The sequence below is a fragment of the Pezoporus wallicus genome, unplaced genomic scaffold, assembly GCF_028554395.1.
Source record: "Pezoporus wallicus isolate ANWC-B61680 ecotype Strahan unplaced genomic scaffold, APGP_CSIRO_Pwel_v1 contig_9473, whole genome shotgun sequence".
NCBI lineage: Eukaryota > Metazoa > Chordata > Aves > Psittaciformes > Psittacidae > Pezoporus > Pezoporus wallicus.
In genome coordinates this window covers 1-17,906 of record NW_026635395.1, presented here as the reverse complement: position 1 = coordinate 17,906, position 17,906 = coordinate 1, and the positions used below count along the sequence as shown (strand labels likewise).

Sequence of the window (17,906 nt, the reverse complement as noted above, 5' to 3'; positions counted from 1 at the left end):
TGCACCGGGATCATTCAGCATTGGGATTCCCCTGGTATTGGGATCCCCCAGCACCGGGATCCCCCAGCACTCAGATCCGGGCACTGAGACCCCTGCCCCTGAGGGCGCTATCGCCGCTGCTCACGACAGGCGCTATCGCGACAGAGCCGCGCGCCCACACCCAACATGGCCGCCGCGCCTTCCCCGCGCGCTGCCGTGACGTCACCTCCCATCCGCGGGAGGAGTAGGGGAAGGGGAGGGAGGGGCGGGGCTGGCGCCCGCGGTGACGTCACAGCGTACGGCGCCGTTGCGTGACGGCGGCGGCACCGCGAGGGCGGGAGAGGGAAGGGGGCAAAGATGGCGGCGGGGCCGATCTCGGAGCGCAACCAGGGTGAGCGCGGGGCCGGGATGGGGCCGGGGGGAGTCTGTGAGGGACCGGGGATGGGGGTCTGTGAGGGGAGGGGAGGGGAGGGGCAGGGGATGGGAGTCTGTGAGGGGAGGGGCCTGAGGAGCAGGGGATGGGGGTCTATGAGGGGAGGGGGGGTGAGGGGCAGGGGATGGGTGTCTGTGAGGAGTCGGGGGGGGGGGCGAGGAGCCGAGATGAGGCTGTGAGGGGCCGGGGGGTGTCAATGAGGGACCGGGAATGGGGGGCTGTGAGGGGCGGGGGGGTGAGGGGCAGGGGATGGGGGTCTGTGAGGAGTTGAGGGGCAGGGGATGGGGCTGTGAGGAGTGTGGGGGGCGAGGGGCAGGGGATGGGGGTCTGTGAGGAGTTGAGGGGCAGGGGATGGGGGTCTGTGGGGGGTGAGGGGCAGGGGATGGGGCTGTGAGGAGTGTGGGGGGCGAGGGGCAGGGGATGGGGGTCTGTGGGGGGTGAGGGGCAGGGGATGGAGCTGTGAGGGGTGGGGGGGGGGGGGGGGGGCGAGGAGCCGAGATGGGGTTGTGAGGGGCCGGGGGGAGTCAATGAGGGACCGGGAATGGGGGTCTGTGAGGGGCGGGGGGGGGAGGGGCAGGGGACGGGGGTCTATGAGAGGAGGGGGGGTGAGGGGCAGGGGACGGGGGTCTGTGAGGGGCGGGGGGGGGAGGGGCAGGGGATGGGGGTCTGTGAGGGGCGGGGGGGGAGGGGCTGTGAGGGGATGGGGGTCTGTGAGGGGCGGGGGGGGGAGGGGCAGGGGATGGGGGTCTGTGAGGGGGGGGGGTGTCTGTGAGGAGCCTCTGTGCTGCCTGTGCACACGGGGAGCCTTGGCCGGGGCGGGCACAAGGTGGGCACTGGGTACGTGCAGTAACGGGAGCTGGGATGGAGGGGTCTGGGTTTCCTTAGGGAGCAGGGGAGCACAGCGGGCACTGAGCGCTGCGGGGGTCTCTCTGCCTTTGCCTTGGGTGCTCTCAGCCTCAGCCCCCGTCGGGTGCTGCCAGGCTCACTGGGGTTTGCTTCCCCCCCCGTGCAGACGCCACGGTGTACGTGGGGGGGCTGGACGAGAAGGTGAGCGAGCCGCTGCTCTGGGAGCTCTTCCTCCAGGCAGGCCCCGTGGTCAACACCCACATGCCCAAGGACCGGGTCACGGGGCAGCACCAAGGTGAGATCCCCCTGGAGCATGGCAGGGGGGAAGGAGGGTTCTGGGGGAGGGAGGTGAAGGGCCCCGGGGGGGGTTATCTCCCTTTAAGGGGGGAGTTGTGGTTCCTCACCCCTCACTCAAGCGGCTTTGGAAGCTCTCCTCAAGCTCTGCCTTGGGGCTCATTGCAGGCTATGGGTTCGTGGAATTCCTCAGCGAGGAGGACGCGGATTATGCCATTAAGATCATGAACATGATCAAGCTGTACGGGAAGCCCATCCGAGTGAACAAAGCCTCAGCCCACAACAAAAACCTGGACGTGGGGGCCAACATCTTCATCGGCAACCTGGACCCCGAGATCGACGAGAAGCTGCTCTACGACACCTTCAGCGCCTTCGGGGTCATCCTGCAGACACCCAAGATCATGCGAGACCCCGACACGGGCAACTCCAAGGGTTATGCCTTCATCAACTTCGCCAGCTTTGATGCCTCGGATGCTGCCATCGAGGCCATGAACGGACAGTACCTCTGCAACAGGCCCATCACTGTGTCCTATGCCTTCAAGAAGGATTCCAAGGGCGAGCGGCACGGCTCGGCCGCCGAGCGCCTGCTGGCAGCGCAGAACCCACTCTCGCAGGCGGATCGGCCCCATCAGCTCTTTGCTGATGCTCCTCCTCCTCCCTCTGTCCCCACCCCTGTTGTCACCACGCTGGGACCCGGTGTCACCCCTCCAGGTGGGTAAATGGTGGGGAGAATGGGTTGGGTTGGAAAGGAGGTTAACCTCATCCAGCTCCAAGCCCTGCCATGGGCAGGGACACCTTCCACTAGAGCACCTTGCTCCAAGCCCCATCCAACCAAGCCTTGAACACTGCCAGGGATGGGGCAGCCACAGCTTCTCCCTTCAACCCATTCCAGTGTCCCAGCACCCTCACTTCTTCCTTATCTCCAACCTAAATCCCCCTTGTTCCAGTCTGAACCCATCACCCTTTGTCTTATCACTCCAGTCCCTGATGAAGGTCCCTGTCTGGCATCCTTGCAGCCCCCTTCAGACACTGGAAGCTGCTCTGAGCTCTCCACAGCTTCTCCGGGCTCAGCAGCCCCAGCTCTGTTGTTGTTGCCTCCTGTGGAGCTGCTGGTGAATTATTGGCACCACTTTTTGGGTTGCTTTTTCCACTTCACCACATTCCTGCTGTTTCTCTTCCCAGGTCTCCCACCCCCAGGATCATTCCCGCCTCCGGTGCCACCCCCCGGAGCGATGCCTCCCGGGATGCCTCCTGCCATGCCACCCCCTCCTATGCCACCTGGCGCCGGTGCCCCCGGGCCCCCTTCTGGGGCTGCACCCACCGCGGGGCACCCACCTCACCCGCACCCCTTCCCTCCGGGTGGATTGCACCATCCAGGTAAGCCTGAGCACCTTTACATGGATAAACTCTTCCCAATGTCCGACCTAAACCTCCCCTGGTGCAGCTTGAGGCCATTTCCTCTTGTCCCATCCCTTGGGAGCAGAGCCCAGCCTCCTCCTGCTCCATCCTGTCAGGCAGTTGTAGGGAGCGGTAAGATCCCCTGAGCCTTCTCTTCTCCATCGAAACCCCCACCACCTCCCCAGTTCTTGGGAGTGGGATAAATTCTCCTCCCAATCCCCCTCTCCTCCTTTTGCTTCCCTGAGTTTCCCCTTGTATAAAATGGGATCGTTTTGGGGGCTCCCAACTCCACATCCTTGCCTGGGATGATGCTCTCCGCAGCCTGGTGAAGGAACAGGGAGAGGCTGCGTAGAAACGAGTGCGTCACCTCCCCGGTGCTGCGCCTGCTTTCTGGAATCCTCTGCTGGGTGTTCTAAACTGTGTTAAAAAATAGCCTGGAGCAGGGGCCCGGCAGCATTTGGGAAGCTCTTTCGTGATTTAGGAAGTTGTGCCTTGCTGGGAAGCATCCGCTTGGGTCAAGTTTCCTTGCGCTGTGAAGGTGCAGGTTGCAGGAGGGCAGGGTCTGGTGCAGGTGTTGAAGGTCTTGGGTGCTTTTCTGGTCCTTTAAAACCCCAGAAATCCCAAATCCTTGTCCCACAAACCCCAACCCCTTTGTTAACATCCTGGACAAAGCTCCAGATCTTCCTCATTTTCCTCTGGTGTGAAATAATTCCAGTAAGTGGGAACCTTCTTCTCACAGTCTGCAGCTCTGCCAGGCTAATTCCAGACACGAGCACAGAATGTTTCTTGGATTTCCTGCCATTTTTAGCTCTGTCTTCCCGGGGAATGAGCAGTGTGGATGTGGAGGCTCTGGGTTTAGATGCAAATGGAATTTGCTGTTTAATTTGGGGTTTCTTTGCATCAGTCCTGCCTGCTCTGAACCCAGCCCTGCGCCGGGCCCTTCTCCCCCCCTGGCTGATTAGGGGGCTTTGTGTGCTGGTGGCTCTGGCTTTGTGAGGGACCAGATGGCTGCTGCTCATTCCCGATTACAAAAGGGATTTCCAGGCTTTAGAGGAGCCAATTACACCCAGCAGAGGGAAGCCTGAGGGAGCATTTCCACACCCAGGCCTTGCAGAGCCACGATGAGGAGAGGGGAAGAAGTTGTGGTTTGTTGGGTTTGAGAGGGAGAAGAGGAATAGGGGAAGAGCAGGTTTGGGGGAGCCAGGTTTCTGTGCTCGGAGCAGAGCAAGCTTCAAGTGCAGGAAGCCTGCCCCAGATCCCTGAGGGAAGTGCTTCCTTACTGAGCCCCATCCCAGGGCCATGCCACACTGGGTGTCACCACACACAATGACATCCAGGTGGCATTTATTGGGTCTGTTGCCTCCTGTGCGGGAGCTTTGCTTTTCCTCCTCTTTAATCTCCTTTTCCATGGAATGATTTGGGTTGGAAGGGACCTTAAAGCTCATCCAGTTCCAGCCCCCTGCCACAGGCAGGGACCCCTTCCACTAGAGCAGCTTGCTCCAAGCCCCTCTGTCCAACCTGGCCTTGAACACTGCAGGGATGGGGCAGCCACAGCTTCTCCCTTCAACCCATTCCAGTGTCCCACCACCCACATGTGAAGAACTTCCTAAGATCTCCTCTAACTCTTCCCTTTTCCAGTTGGAAGCCATTCCTCCTCATCCCATCCCTCTATCCCATGTCCAAAGCTCCTCTCCAGCCTTCTTGTAGCCCCTTTAAGCACTGGGAGCTGCTCTAAGCTTCTGCCCTTGCCGTGGGCATCCCTTAATGTGTTATTCCCACAGGAATCCCTCCCATGCAAGTGCACCATGGACCACCAGGGATGGCCCAGCATCACCCAGGACCCCCGGGCTCTGGGGGCCAGCCCCCCCCACGGCCCCCGCCTGGCATGCCGCACCCTGGGCCCCCACCCATGGGTATGCCGCCCCGAGGACCTCATTTTGGGTCGCCCATGGGTAAGTGGGTGCCTGCAGGAGGTGGTGTGTGTGCGTTGCTGTGGGTGGGATCAGTGCTTGGTGCCCATCGTTCCAGGCTCAGTGTGGGTGGATGGGAAGGAGGTGATGCCGGAGGTGTCCTGGAGCAAGAGCTGCTAAGCCAGGGTGTCTCAGGGCATTCCCTGTGCCCGTTGTGATGTGGGGATCTGCACTACGGTGATGTCCCCTTATCTCACCTTGGGATAGCAGCAGGGAGGGTTCCTGAGGCCTGTGGGGTCCTCGGGGAGACTCCCCCGGCATCTGCTGGTAGAGGGGGAATGTTGGCCTGAACCACGGGCACCCCTGGCTGGGGTTTGGGGGGGATTGGCTGTTCCATGTCTCCCCACGGTGCTTAACTCCTCTGCTCTGTCCCCACAGGTCACCCAGGCCCCATGCCCCACCACGGCATGCGTGGGCCTCCTCCGCTGATGCCTCCCCACGGCTACAACGGGCCCCCTCGCCCACCACCCTACGGCTACCAGAGGGTGCCCCTGCCCCCCAGGCCTGCACAGAGGCCCCCTGGGGTGCCCCCACGGGGACCCTTGAGGGGTCCCTTGCCCTGAACATGGCTGTGACGAGGCCCCCTCCCTGCTGGGGACCCTCCTCAATGTGTCCTCAAACTTTCATTCCTCCCTGTGCTAACACATCCTCATCCAGGAGGGGCAGGGGGCCCCCTCCCGGTCCCACCTCCCACCTCTGCCTTTCCCTCTCCACATCTTGCTCCCCGTGGGTTTTTATAGTGTTCATTTTCCCTCCTTTCCCACTTCTCCCAACCCTGAAGCTACTTCACCGTGCTTTGAGGAGGATTTTGTTTTTTTTCTATGTAAAGCAGTGAGCTCCCCTTTACAAATAAAGCGTTCTCTGAAGCAGGGGCTCTGAGAGCAGGAGGAGGCTCTGCCTGTCTGGCACTGAGGAGCTGCTGACTCGGGAGCAGCCACACGTGATAAGTGATGGCCAGAGAAATCCGGTGCTGGGAAATGGGGAGGGAAGTGGGAGAGCTCTGTCACTCCTGCTCCCATTGCCTTTGGCACGTGAGGAACCACTGCAGGATCTCGAGATGAACTGGAAGGGCTCAGCACTGACCTCAGCTGCTCTGTTGTGGAATCCCAGAGTGGTTTGAGTTGGAATTCACCTTAAAGCTCATCCAGTTCCACAGGCAGGGACACCTTCCACTGGGAGCAGGTTGCTCCAAGCCCCATCCAGCCTGGCCTTGAACACTGCCAGGGATGGGGCAGCTTCTCTGTTCAGCCCATTCTGGTTACCCACCACCTTCACAAGGAAGAGCTTCTCCCCAAGAGCTCATCTTCATCAGCTTAAGGCCATTCCAAGCACAGATCCTTGTCTTCCCTGTTGAAGAGGGGAATTCCCATGGTCCAGACAGGCTGGGAGGAAGTGATGATGTCTGTAACCCTCTCAGTTGTTTCCAGTCGGGAAGAGTCCGGCTTGGCCTGGGGTGTATGCATGAGGGGATGGAGGCTGTGTGCAGCTTGTGATTGCCACGGTGCTGAGCTCCCCAGTGCTCCTGGTTTTATGCCCGTGGCAAATCCAACACGATTGGAGGCCCTCAGGACAGGAAGGAGCCATTCCCTGCCACCATGCATTTTGCTCTAGTGATGCCCATTAAAGCCTCAGGGCTGAGCCTGAGCTCTGGCTGCTCGGACACAGCAGACACAGCAGGGAGGGGGACCCTGGTGACTGTGGCACATGAGTCACAGCCTGACAGGCCCGGGGGGGCCATAGGGAAGCTGTGCTCACCAGTGCAGCCCAGGCCAATGCGGCTCCGTGCTGGGGCGCGTGATGAGCCGCGGGTACGGCAGCAGGGGCACAGCATCAGCCTCTCCTGCATCCCCCCTTGTGGGGGTGCTCCCAACAGGAGCTCAGTTCCTCAGCTTCCAGTCCCTGTGCTGGTGCTGCTGGTGTGGGCTGGTCCCTGGCCCCATCTGCCTGGTTTGAGAGCCGAGTTCCTGCTGTCCCAGGCTGGGGTTGGCACCCAGGACACTGCCCCTCATCCTCTCCTTAAGGGATGCACAGCCCGGGCGCCGTGAAACCAGTGCCCGGATCACAGCTCTGGGGCTGTAACGTCCTGGAGGCTGAGGCTGGCCCACCTCATTGCATGTGGGAGGCAGGAGCAGGAGGCTCAGGATCCTGATTTCCCACCGGCAGCCGGTGATCCAGGGTTAAACTGGGGTCGGTTTGGCCCACAGAATCACCATGGAGTGGTTTATGGGAAGGAAGCTTACCCCTCGTCCAGTTCCACGGGCAGGGACACCTTCCACTGGAGCAGGATGCTCCAAGCCCCATGAGCAGTGCCAGGGATGGGGCAGCCAAAGCTTCTCCATTCAACCCATTCCAGTGTCCCAGCACCCTCCCAGGGAAGAGCTTCTGCCTAAGAGCTCATCTCAGCCTCCCCTCGGGCAGGTTAAAGCCATTCCCCTTGTCCTGCCCCTGCATCCCTTGTCCCAAGCTCCTCCAGGTTTCTGTCCCCCATCCCTCCCTGCAATAACCACGCTCCTCCTCACCCCCCTCTCAGCCCCCTCCGATGCTGGAGGCATTTGTGCCCTGTTCCTGCGGAGCGCCCGGCTCTGGCAGCGAGGATTTGATCCCGATCCATCCGAATCCAGCCCCGAGGAGCCCGTGACTCAGATGTTCCAGCCTGCGCTGCGGTCGCCATAGGGGGGGGCGAGCGATCCCGAATCCCACGTGAATCCCTGCGGAGGGGAACTGGGATTGGGGCAGCTCCTTGTACCCCCCCCTCCATTAACCACAGTTACCTGTCGCCACTTGGACCCCGCGGCTCCAACACGGGAACCCCATTCCCAAGGGAGCTCCCTGGGAGCGTGGGCACCCTGGGGGAGGCTTCTCCCTCCCATTGCCTCCAGTTGGGAGCCGAGGCGAGGGGGGACCCCCCCATCCTGCCGCTGTCCCCCCCTCCCCGGCGCAGTGCTGCAGCACAGCCCTCCCCACCGCCTCCCTCCCTTCCCTGGGCTCTTGCAATGGACTCTCCCAGCGCTCGGAGGCTGCGGCGTTAACACGGGACCCGGGAGCTGTTTCCTTGCTGGATCCCTCTTGGAGCAGCTTTTCCTTCCTCTGTCAGAGCATCCTTCCTTTGCCGGAGCATCCTTCCTCCGTCACAGCATCCTTCCTCCTCCTGGAGCATCCTTTCTTGCCGCACAGGAGGCAGCCTCCGGAAGAAGGGCTGGAGCGGAGACAGGTAAGGAGAGAAAGAAATTCCTTTTATCAGGCAGATCCCCCTCCTCTTCCCACTGCTTTCCATTAGCATCCTGCAAGCCGGCATCTGATGGATCAGGGATTCAGCTTCTCCTTCCCACTTGCTGTGGCCATTTTGTCCTGGAAAACCTTGCCTCCAGCCTTGTTCATGTCTTTTTCCATGCGTGTTGAACAGCCTCTCCTTAGCCCTTCCCGCGCCGCCGGAGGGCCGGGAATCGCTGCCGATGGGGATAGGGATTTCAGCACAGGGATGGATGTTTAATGTGGTGGCTTTGGGGAGTCAGTCCCGGGGGGGTGTTGGGAGATGACCTTGGACGTGGGTGATTTAAAACTCTTCTTCCTTGTCGCCATGTTCTGGGAAAGGCTGAGGAGGGGAGGACGCGGAGCCCAGCATGAGACCCCCGCCGTGAGGAGGTTCTGTGCATCCATCGGATGCTCCGCATGGATGCGTGGTCCAGAGCCCCATAACCTTGGCTCAGGCCGATGGTGACTGTTCCAGCTCTGCCCATCACGGGGCCGAGCTGTGACCTTGCTCCCTGGTCCATCCTCTTCCTCACGGGGTATCCGGCCTCTCTCCGCTCCCCTCTTCCTTTTGCTGGCTCCTGACACATCCCAATCCATAGATCAGCATCGGGAAGCACCGCAGGAACCTGCAAATGGCATGGAGCAAAATGACCTTGGCCATCAACCAGCTCCTTCCAGGGGCCTTGGGGGTCAGTGGGTTGAACCCAAGGAGGGGATCCGGGATGGGATCCCTGGGATGTGGACAGGGAAAGGGCTGCTCCCGGCCAGCCGGAGGGGAGAGGGCAGGGGGCTATGGATAGATTGATGCTGCTCCAAAGCACCTGCAGGGCTCCACTGGGGAGCTGGGGCCGTGCCGTGCCGCAGCACCGGCCCCGGGTGCGCAGAGCCGCTGGGGGCTCCCATCCGGGCTAATTATAGCCGTGGATTTGCCTGGCTCACGGAGGGAAGGACGCGCGGTGCCGGCTGCGTCCCTGCCCTACGGCTCAGCTCCTGCTGCGCCCCACAGCCGGGGGTCTGCGGGACCGGAGCGCTGGGATGCTCAGGGGATGCTCTGCCTGCCCTTGGCCTTGGAGGGCTGGGACTGGGGTGCAGGGCACCAGGACAAAGCCTCTGGGATGTATCCGGATGCCCTTTTCCTCCCTGAAGGTGCTGAGGGTGCCCCCAGCTCTGCCCTGGGGTGCCTGGTTCATCTCCCACCAAACACAAGCCACAGCCAGATCCCTTCTGGAAGCCTCCCCATGGCACCTGCAGGGGGATCCCTGGCATGGATCTGAGCCTGGGGGTCACACAGGGCTCCCCAAAGGGGGCTCATGGAAGCTGTCCCTGCCTGTGGCAGGGGACTGGAGCTGGAGGAGCTTTGAGGTCCTTTCCAACCCAATCCATTCCCTGGTTCTGTGAACAAGCGCCGTAGCTTGTGCTCAGCCACGTTATTTGACATCAGAGAATCCACCTTGGTCAATGGGTGTCTAAGTCCTGCTGAATTCGGGCACCCCCCTGAGAGCTTTGATTCTCCAAGCAAGAGGAGAGGGCACAGAGATGGTGTCCCCAGACCCCATCTCCTTCCATTCCAAAATCCTCCTATTCCCACCCCAGATGAGGGGTGCTGGTGCGGAGCAAACCCGGGGATGAGGTGGGGTGCAGGCCCATTCCCACCCTGTCCCATCCCCTGCTTGTGTCCGGGCTCCGCAGGTCAGCCGGTACCACGCGGATGGGTAGCGCCGTCCCTCGTCTCCCCGCATCCCACCTCGGTCCCCGGGCGTGAGGACACAGACACAGGGCCCCCCCCCCCCTTCCTATTCCCCATCGCATCCCGGTGTCCCGGCTCATCCCAGCACCATGGATGAGAGCTTCCGGGACCGGACGGCGTTCATCCGGGGCGCCAAGGACATCGCCAAGGAGGTGAAGAAGCACGCGGCCAAGAAGGTGAGCAGGGGCATGGACCGCGTGCAGGACGAGTACACCAAGCGCTCCTACTCGCGCTTCGAGGAGGAGGAGGACGACGAGGACTACGCGCCGCAGGACGGCTACTACCGGGGGGGCGAGGGCGGCAACGACGAGGAGGGAGCCTCCAGCGACGCCACCGAGGGGCACGATGAGGAGGACGAGATCTACGAGGGCGAGTACCAGGGCATCCCCCGGCGCCACTCGGGGCAGGGCGAGCGCCTGGGCACCGACGCGGGCACGGCGGCGCTGGCGGACAGCGAGGGGCAGCGGCGCAAGGACCGGGAGGAGCTGGCGCAGCAATACGAGCTCATCCTGCAGGAGTGCGGCCACGGCCGCTTCCAGTGGACCCTCTACTTCGTGCTGGGCCTGGCGCTCATGGCCGATGGGGTGGAGGTGTTCGTGGTGGGCTTCGTCCTGCCCAGCGCCGAGAAGGATATGTGCCTGTCCGACTCCAACAAGGGCATGCTGGGTGAGGGGGGTCGGGTGTGGGGGGACAGGGGGTATAGCGGGGGACATGGGATATGGGGGGATATGGGATATGGGGGGACACATGGGATAGGGGGGATATGGGGGGACATGGGATATGGGGGGACATGGGATACAGAGGGGCATATGGGATATGGGGGGACACATGGGATATGGGGGACATGGGATATGGGGGGACACATAGGATATGGGGGGACATGGGATACAGAGGGGTACATGGGATATGAGAGGACATGGGATATGGGGGGACATGGGATATAGAGGGGTACATGGGATATGAGGGGACATGGGATATGGGGGGACATGGGATACAGAGGGGTACATGGGATATGAGGGGACATGGGATATGGGGGGACATGGGATATAGAGGGGGACATGGGATATGAGGGGACATGGGATATGGGGGGACATGGGATATAGAGGGGGACATGGGATATGAGGGGACATGGGATATGGGGGGACATGGGATATAGAGGGGGACATGGGATATGGGGGGATACATGGGATATGGGGATACATGGGATATAGATGGGCATATGGGATATAGAGGGGTACATGGGATATGGGGGGACATGGAGTATAGAGGGGTACATGAGATATGGGGGACAAATGGAATATAGAGGGGTACGTGGAATATGGAGACAAATGGAATATAGAGGGGTACATAGGATATGGGGGTATATGGGATATGGGGGACAGATGGAATATGGAGGGGTACATGGGATATGGGGGGTATATGGGATATCGAGGGGCACATGGGGTATGTGGGATCCAAAACATATGGGGTTTGGAGGGGAGAGACATGGGGAAGTTCCCAGGCAGATATGGGCTGATGGGGAGATGTGGACATGGGATATAGAGGAGTACATGGGATATGGGGGGACACAGGAGAGACAGGGGGACACAGAGGAGGACATGGGGGGGCACATGGGGGTGCTGGGAGGTTGGTCCATGTGGGGCTCAGAGCGGCACAGGGGGAGGATGGGGGGCACAGGGGGGTGCAGAGGACACACTGCGGGGGTCACATTCCCCCTTCTCCACGGCACCTCCTTGCCCCACAGCCACCACAGAGCAGAGAGGACCACGCAGGTGTCCCCGTGCCCCCCCAGCACTGATGTCTCTGTGCGTGTCTGTCCCCCCAGGGCTCATCGTGTACCTGGGCATGATGGTGGGTGCGTTCCTGTGGGGCGGCCTCGCGGACCGCCTGGGCCGGCGGCAGTGCCTCCTCATCTCCCTCTCCGTCAACAGCGTCTTCGCCTTCTTCTCCTCCTTCGTCCAAGGCTACGGCACCTTCCTCTTCTGCCGCCTCCTCTCGGGCATGGGGTAAGGGGGATGCACCCGACCCCGTCGCCGTTGAACCCCCTTTGCTGGGGTGCAGGGTGACCTGTGCTGTGCTCCCCCCCTTCCCCAGCATCGGGGGCTCCATCCCCATCGTCTTCTCCTACTTCTCGGAGTTCCTGGCGCAGGAGAAGCGCGGGGAGCACCTGAGCTGGCTCTGCATGTTCTGGATGATCGGGGGCATCTACGCCTCTGCCATGGCCTGGGCCATCATCCCCCACTATGGTGAGAACACCCCCCAGCACCAGCCCATGTCCCCCATTGCGGTGGGGCTCGGCACCGTCACAGCGTCCTGTCCCATTCCCATAGGATGGAGCTTCCAGATGGGCTCAGCCTATCAGTTCCACAGCTGGAGGGTCTTCGTCCTGGTCTGCGCCTTCCCCTCGGTGTTCGCCATTGGGGCGCTCACCACCATGCCCGAGAGCCCCCGCTTCTTCCTGGAGGTGGGACCCAAACAGGGACCCCTGAGTGGGTGATGGAGATGAAGGGACCCAAACAGGGACCCCTTAAGTGATGGAGATGGAGATGAAGGGTCCCAAACAGGGACCCCCAAGTGGGTGATGGAGATGGAAATGAAGGGACCCAAACAGGGACCCCTTAAGTGGGTGATGGAGATAGAGACCCATGCAGGGACCCCTTAAGTGATGGAGATGGAGATGAAGGGACCCAAACAGGGACCACTTAAGTGGGTGATGGGGATGAAAGGACCCAAACAGGGACCCCCAAGTGGGTGATGGAGATGGGAGGAGCTGGTCAGAGACCCCCAAGTGGGTGGTGGGACCCGAACAGGGACCCCAAAGTGGGTGATGCAGGAGGGGCCCCGGGGTGAGCGTAGTGCTGCCTTGCAGAACGGCAAACACGACGAGGCCTGGATGGTGCTGAAGCAGGTCCATGACACCAACATGCGAGCCAAGGGCCACCCCGAGCGGGTCTTCTCGGTAAGGACCCCCCATTGCTGCAGGAGGGACTGCACATTCCCACCTCCAGGAATCACACTGGGGTGGGGGGAGCTGAGGCCCGGGGCCAGAGCTTCCCTTGTCCCCGTGCTGTGCCCCACAGGTCACCCACATCAAGACCATCAAGCGGGAGGACGAGCTCATTGAGATCCAGGCGGACACAGGGACGTGGCACCGGCGCTGGCTTGTGCGGGTGCTCAACCTCTCACAGCAGGTGAGGGCCTGCCCCCCCCCCGTGTCCCCCCCTTGTCACCCTCCTGTGTCCTCTCTTGTCACCCCATTGTCCCCCATTGTCACCCCTGTGTCCCGCAGGTCTGGAGCAACTTCCAGCAGTGCTTCGCACCTGAGTTCCGCCGCATCACCCTGATGATGATGGGAGTGTGGTTCACCATGTCCTTCAGGTGCGCTGGGATGGGATGGGATGGGCAGCAATGGGATAGGATGGGATAAATAGGATAGGATGGGCAGCGTTGGGAAAGGATGGATGGGATGGGATGGGAAGGGCAGCAATGGGATAGGATGGGATGGATAGGATAGGATAGGATAGGATAGGATAGGATAGGATAGGATAGGATAGGATAGGATAGGATAGGTTGGGCAGTGATGGGAAAGGATGGATGGGATGCAATGGGAGGGGATGGGATGGGATGGGCAGCAGTGGGAAAGGATGGATGGAATGGGATAGGATACGATGGGCAGCAATGGGATAGGATGGGATGGGGTGGACAGAGTAGGATAAGATAGGGTAGGATAGGACAGGATAGGATAGGATAGGATAGGATAGGATAGGATAGGATAGGATAGGATAGGATAGGATAGGATAGGATAGGTTGGGCAGTGATGGGAAAGGATGGATGGGAGGGGATGGGATGGGCAGTGATGGGAAAGGATGGATTGGATGGGATGGGAGGGGATGGGATGGGCAGTGATGGGAAAAGATGGATGGGATGGGATGGGATGGGATGGGATGGGCAGTGATGGGAAAGGATGGATTGGATGGGATGGGATGGGAGGGGATGGGATGGGCAGTGATGGGAAAGGTTGGATGAGATGGGATGGGCAGCAGTGGGAAAGGTTGGATGCAATGGGATGGGATGGGCAGCAGTGGGAAAGGTTGGATGCAATGGGATGGGCAGCAGTGGGAAAGGATGGATGGGATGGGATGGGATGGGATGAGATGGTTTGGGATGGAGCTGGCTGCACTGGGAGCACCGCCCGGGCTCACCCCTGTCTCCTGCAGTTACTATGGGCTGACCGTGTGGTTCCCGGACATGATCAAGCACCTGCAGAACATGGACTACGCCTCCCGCACCAAGCTCTTCACGCGCGAGAGGCTGCGGCACTTCACCTTCAACTTCACCCTCGAGAACCAGATCCACCGCGGCGGCGAGTACTTCAACGACAAGTGTGTCCTGGGGACCCTTCCCGCTGCTCCTGCCCCATCCCTGCTCATCCCAGCTCATCCCGGCTCATGCCGCCCCTTCCCGCCCCACCAGGTTCATCGGCCTGAAGATGAAGTCGGTGACGTTCGAGGACTCGCTCTTCGAAGAGTGCTACTTCGAGGACGTCACGTCCAGCAACACCTTCTTCAAGAACTGCACCTTCATCTCCACCATGTTCTACAACACGGGTCAGCGGGGCCAGGGCTGGAGATGGGCCCCAAAGGGGTGGAGATGGGATGGTCTCCAAACAGGGAGGTGGTGGAGATGGGAGTTGGGGTGAGGATGGTCCCCAAAGGCATGGAGATGGGATGGTTCCCAAAGCAGGAGGTGATGGAGATGGGAGTTGGGGTGAGGATGGTCCCCAAAGGCATGGAAATGCCACCAAGATGGTCCCCAAAGCAGGGGATGATGGAAATGGGAGTCAGGGTGAGGATGGTCCCCAAAGGGTTGGAGATGAGGGGATGCCACCAAGATGGTCCTCAAAGTGATGGAGATGGGATGGTTCCCAAAGAAGGGGGTGATGGAGATGGGAGTCGGGGTGAGGATGGTCCCTAAAGGGATGGAGATGGGGGTGATGCCACCATGATGGTCCCCAAAGCAGGGGAGTGATGGAGATGGGGGTCGGGATGAGGTTAGTCCCCAAACGGAAGGAGATGGGGGGGATGCCACCAAGATGGTCCCTAAAGTGAAGGAGATGAATTGGTCCTCAAAGCAGGGGGCGATGGAGAGGGGGGTGACACCACCACGATGGTCCCCAAAGTAAGGGTTGATGGAGATGGGGTTGGGTTAAGGATGGTCCCCAAAGGGATGGAGATGGTTCCCAAGTAGAGGGTGATGGAGATGGACCTGACCCCACCAAACCTTCTCCATGCCCACAGATCTCTTTGAGTACAAGTTCATCAACAGCCAGGTGGTGAACAGCACCTTTCTACACAACAAGGAGGGCTGCCAGCTCGACTTCAGTGACGACAACAACGCCTACATGATCTACTTCGTCAGCTTCCTGGGCACCCTGGCCGTCCTGCCCGGGAACATCGTCTCTGCCCTCCTCATGGACAAGATCGGCCGCCTTCGCATGCTGGGTGGGCATCAAGGATGCTGAGATCCACAGATCCCTAGAATGGGCTGGAAGGGACCTTGAAGCTCATCCAGCTCCAACCCAGGACACCTTCCACTAGAGCAGGTTGCTCCAAGCCCCATCCAACACTTCCAGGGTTGCCCAGAGAATGGTGAATGCTCAAGGCTTGGAGCAACCTGCTCTGCTGGAAGGTGTCTCTGCCTGGGGCAGGTCAAGATGGCCTTGAAGGTTCCTTCCAACCTACCCAATGGGTCTACGACCATGGTTTCCTATGAGTGAGGAGGATGCTTGTTCCCATTGCATGCCCCTGACGTGTCCCATGTCCTTTGCAGCTGGGTCCAGTGTCATGTCCTGCGTGAGCTGCTTCTTCCTGTCCTTTGGGAACAGTGAATCAGCCATGATCGCGCTGCTCTGCCTCTTCGGTGGCGTCAGCATCGCCTCTTGGAATGCCCTCGACGTGCTCACTGTGGAGCTCTACCCCTCCGATAAGAGGTGCGGGGCCTATGGGTGCTGGGGGTGAGGTTTTGGGTCCTGGGTGCAAGGTTTTGGGTGTTGGGCACAAGGTTTTGGGTGCTGGGTGCCAGATGTTGCCATGCTGGGGGTGAAGTTTCAGGTCCTGGGTGCCAGGTTCTGGGCATAAGGCTTTGGGTGTTGGGTACCAGATGTGTTGCTGGCTGCCAGAGGCATTGCTGCCTGCCAGATGTTGCCGTGCTGGCTGCCACATCTGGGTACCACATTCTGGCTGCGCTGCTGGGTACCATATCCCAGGTACCCCCTGCCCCAGCGCGCTGGGCCTGGTGGGGACCTCACCTCCATGGGTGCCCCCTCACCACCATGGGTGCCATCCCAACACCCTGCCTCCCCGCAGGACGACAGCGTTTGGGTTCCTGAACGCTCTCTGCAAGCTGGCGGCCGTGCTGGGCATCAGCATCTTCACCTCCTTCGTGGGCATCACCAAGGCCGTGCCCATCCTCTTGGCCTCGGCTGCGCTCGCCCTCGGCAGCTCCTTGGCCCTCAAACTGCCTGAGACCCGGGGGCAAGTCCTGCAGTGATGGGGGGGGGACCCCCCTAATCCTTCCCTTTACCTCTCCACCCCCCCCCCCCCATTCCCAAATCCCAGCTCCCCTTCCGGGGGGATTAGTCTCGTTAGACACTGTGAAACGTCTTCTTGGAGCATTTGGGAACTTCATTTGCACTTGGACCCCCCATATTCCTGACACACCCCCCCCCCCCCCCGATTTCCTCCCTTGGTGTCATCCCTCTGTGAATAGCTGCTCGCTCCTGGGGGGGCTGGGGGGACCCCAACATCCCTGGGAGGAGGAGGAGGACGAAGGCTCCATGCCTCAGTTTCCCCATCTGGAAGGGCAGGGGAAGGGGTCCCCATTGCACCCCCAAACCCAGCAGGATGGGGAACAGAAGGGGGGTACTGCAGTTTGGGGGTGCACAATGCTTGGGGTGCACATCCCTTTGGGGCATGGAGCAATTTGGAGTGCAGTGACCCCCCCCCCCCAAATACAGCTCGGTTTGAGGGGTTGCAAGGGGGTCCCAGCTGTGTTTTGGGGTGCAGGGGGGTGCAGCCCCCTCAAACTGCCTTTATTTAGTGACTTTGAGCTCATTCTTAAAAGATGCTCCTGCTTTGGGGTGCTGATGGGGGGGTGCACCCTGGACCCCCTTCCCCCCCCAGCACCCCTTTACCCCCAGCCCAAAGCACAAAGCCACCAGTGGTTTGCAAAGCACAAAGCGCCCCCCTAAATAACGGGGTACATGGGGGCCCCCCAAAAAAGTGGGGTACAGGGGGGCCCCTGTCGCTGTGCCCCCCCCAGCAGAGGATGGGAAGTGTTGGTCTATGCAAAAGCACTTTGGAAGCCCCCCCATCATGGGAAGCCCCCGACGATGTAGAGCAGCCCCCCCCAAGCAATCGTGTGCTTCATCGCCTCCTCCTCCTCCTTCCCCCCCGCCCCCATCCCTCGGTGTAGCTGGTCCTGGGGGGGCCCGACCCCCCCCCAAGTTCTGTCCGTTCGCAGTTGTGCCGTGCTGTAGTTTTTAGATGTTTGTAAATTAATTAAAACAACGGAAAACCAACGGAAAAGTGCCCAAAATGACCCCAAATCCCCCCCCAAAATACTCCCAAAATGACCAAAATCCCCTCCAAATGACCTAAAACTCTTCAGATCTCCCCAAAATCCCTCCCAAGTGATCCAGAAGTCCCCAAATCCCTCTGAAAAGACCCCAAATCCTTTCCAAAAGACCCTAAATTCTCCCAAATGACCCCAAATCCCTCTGAAAAGGTCCCAAATGGCTCCAAAATGACCCCAAAGGCCCTAAATCCCCCCCCAAATGACCCTAAATCCTTTCCAAAAGTCCCTAAATTCTCCCAAAGGACCCCAAATCCCTTCCAAAACATCCCAAATGGATCCAAAATCCTTAAATCCCCCCCTAAAATGACCCCAAAACCTCTCCAAAACATCCTAATTTCTCCCAAAGGACCCC

General features: G+C 60.5%; 2 protein-coding genes across 3 annotated transcripts; both read left to right on the top strand.

The window, feature by feature from the left end:
* Window positions 1-309: 309 nt before the first annotated feature.
* SF3B4 (splicing factor 3b subunit 4) lies at window positions 310-5,786 on the top strand. Its single transcript, XM_057421798.1, has 6 exons — window positions 310-370; window positions 1,425-1,553; window positions 1,721-2,263; window positions 2,735-2,929; window positions 4,732-4,902; window positions 5,299-5,786. The coding sequence occupies exons 1-6, from the start codon at window positions 337-339 to the stop codon at window positions 5,481-5,483; spliced, it is 1,257 nt and encodes a 418-aa protein (XP_057277781.1). The 5' UTR covers window positions 310-336; the 3' UTR covers window positions 5,484-5,786.
* A 1,753-nt stretch (window positions 5,787-7,539) lies between these two features.
* SV2A (synaptic vesicle glycoprotein 2A) lies at window positions 7,540-16,642 on the top strand. 2 transcript variants are annotated; one of them, XM_057421785.1, is made up of 13 exons: window positions 7,540-8,131; window positions 10,005-10,585; window positions 11,745-11,925; window positions 12,014-12,165; window positions 12,250-12,383; window positions 12,789-12,878; window positions 13,000-13,110; window positions 13,209-13,297; window positions 14,137-14,301; window positions 14,393-14,526; window positions 15,217-15,420; window positions 15,749-15,908; window positions 16,285-16,642. In XM_057421785.1, the coding sequence occupies exons 2-13, from the start codon at window positions 10,009-10,011 to the stop codon at window positions 16,466-16,468; spliced, it is 2,181 nt and encodes a 726-aa protein (XP_057277768.1). In that variant the 5' UTR covers window positions 7,540-8,131; window positions 10,005-10,008; the 3' UTR covers window positions 16,469-16,642. The 2 variants fall into 2 exon arrangements, with proteins under 2 accessions (XP_057277768.1, XP_057277758.1); XM_057421775.1 differs by having other exon boundaries at window positions 7,541-8,131; window positions 9,862-10,585.
* The last annotated feature ends 1,264 nt before the right edge of the window (window positions 16,643-17,906 follow it).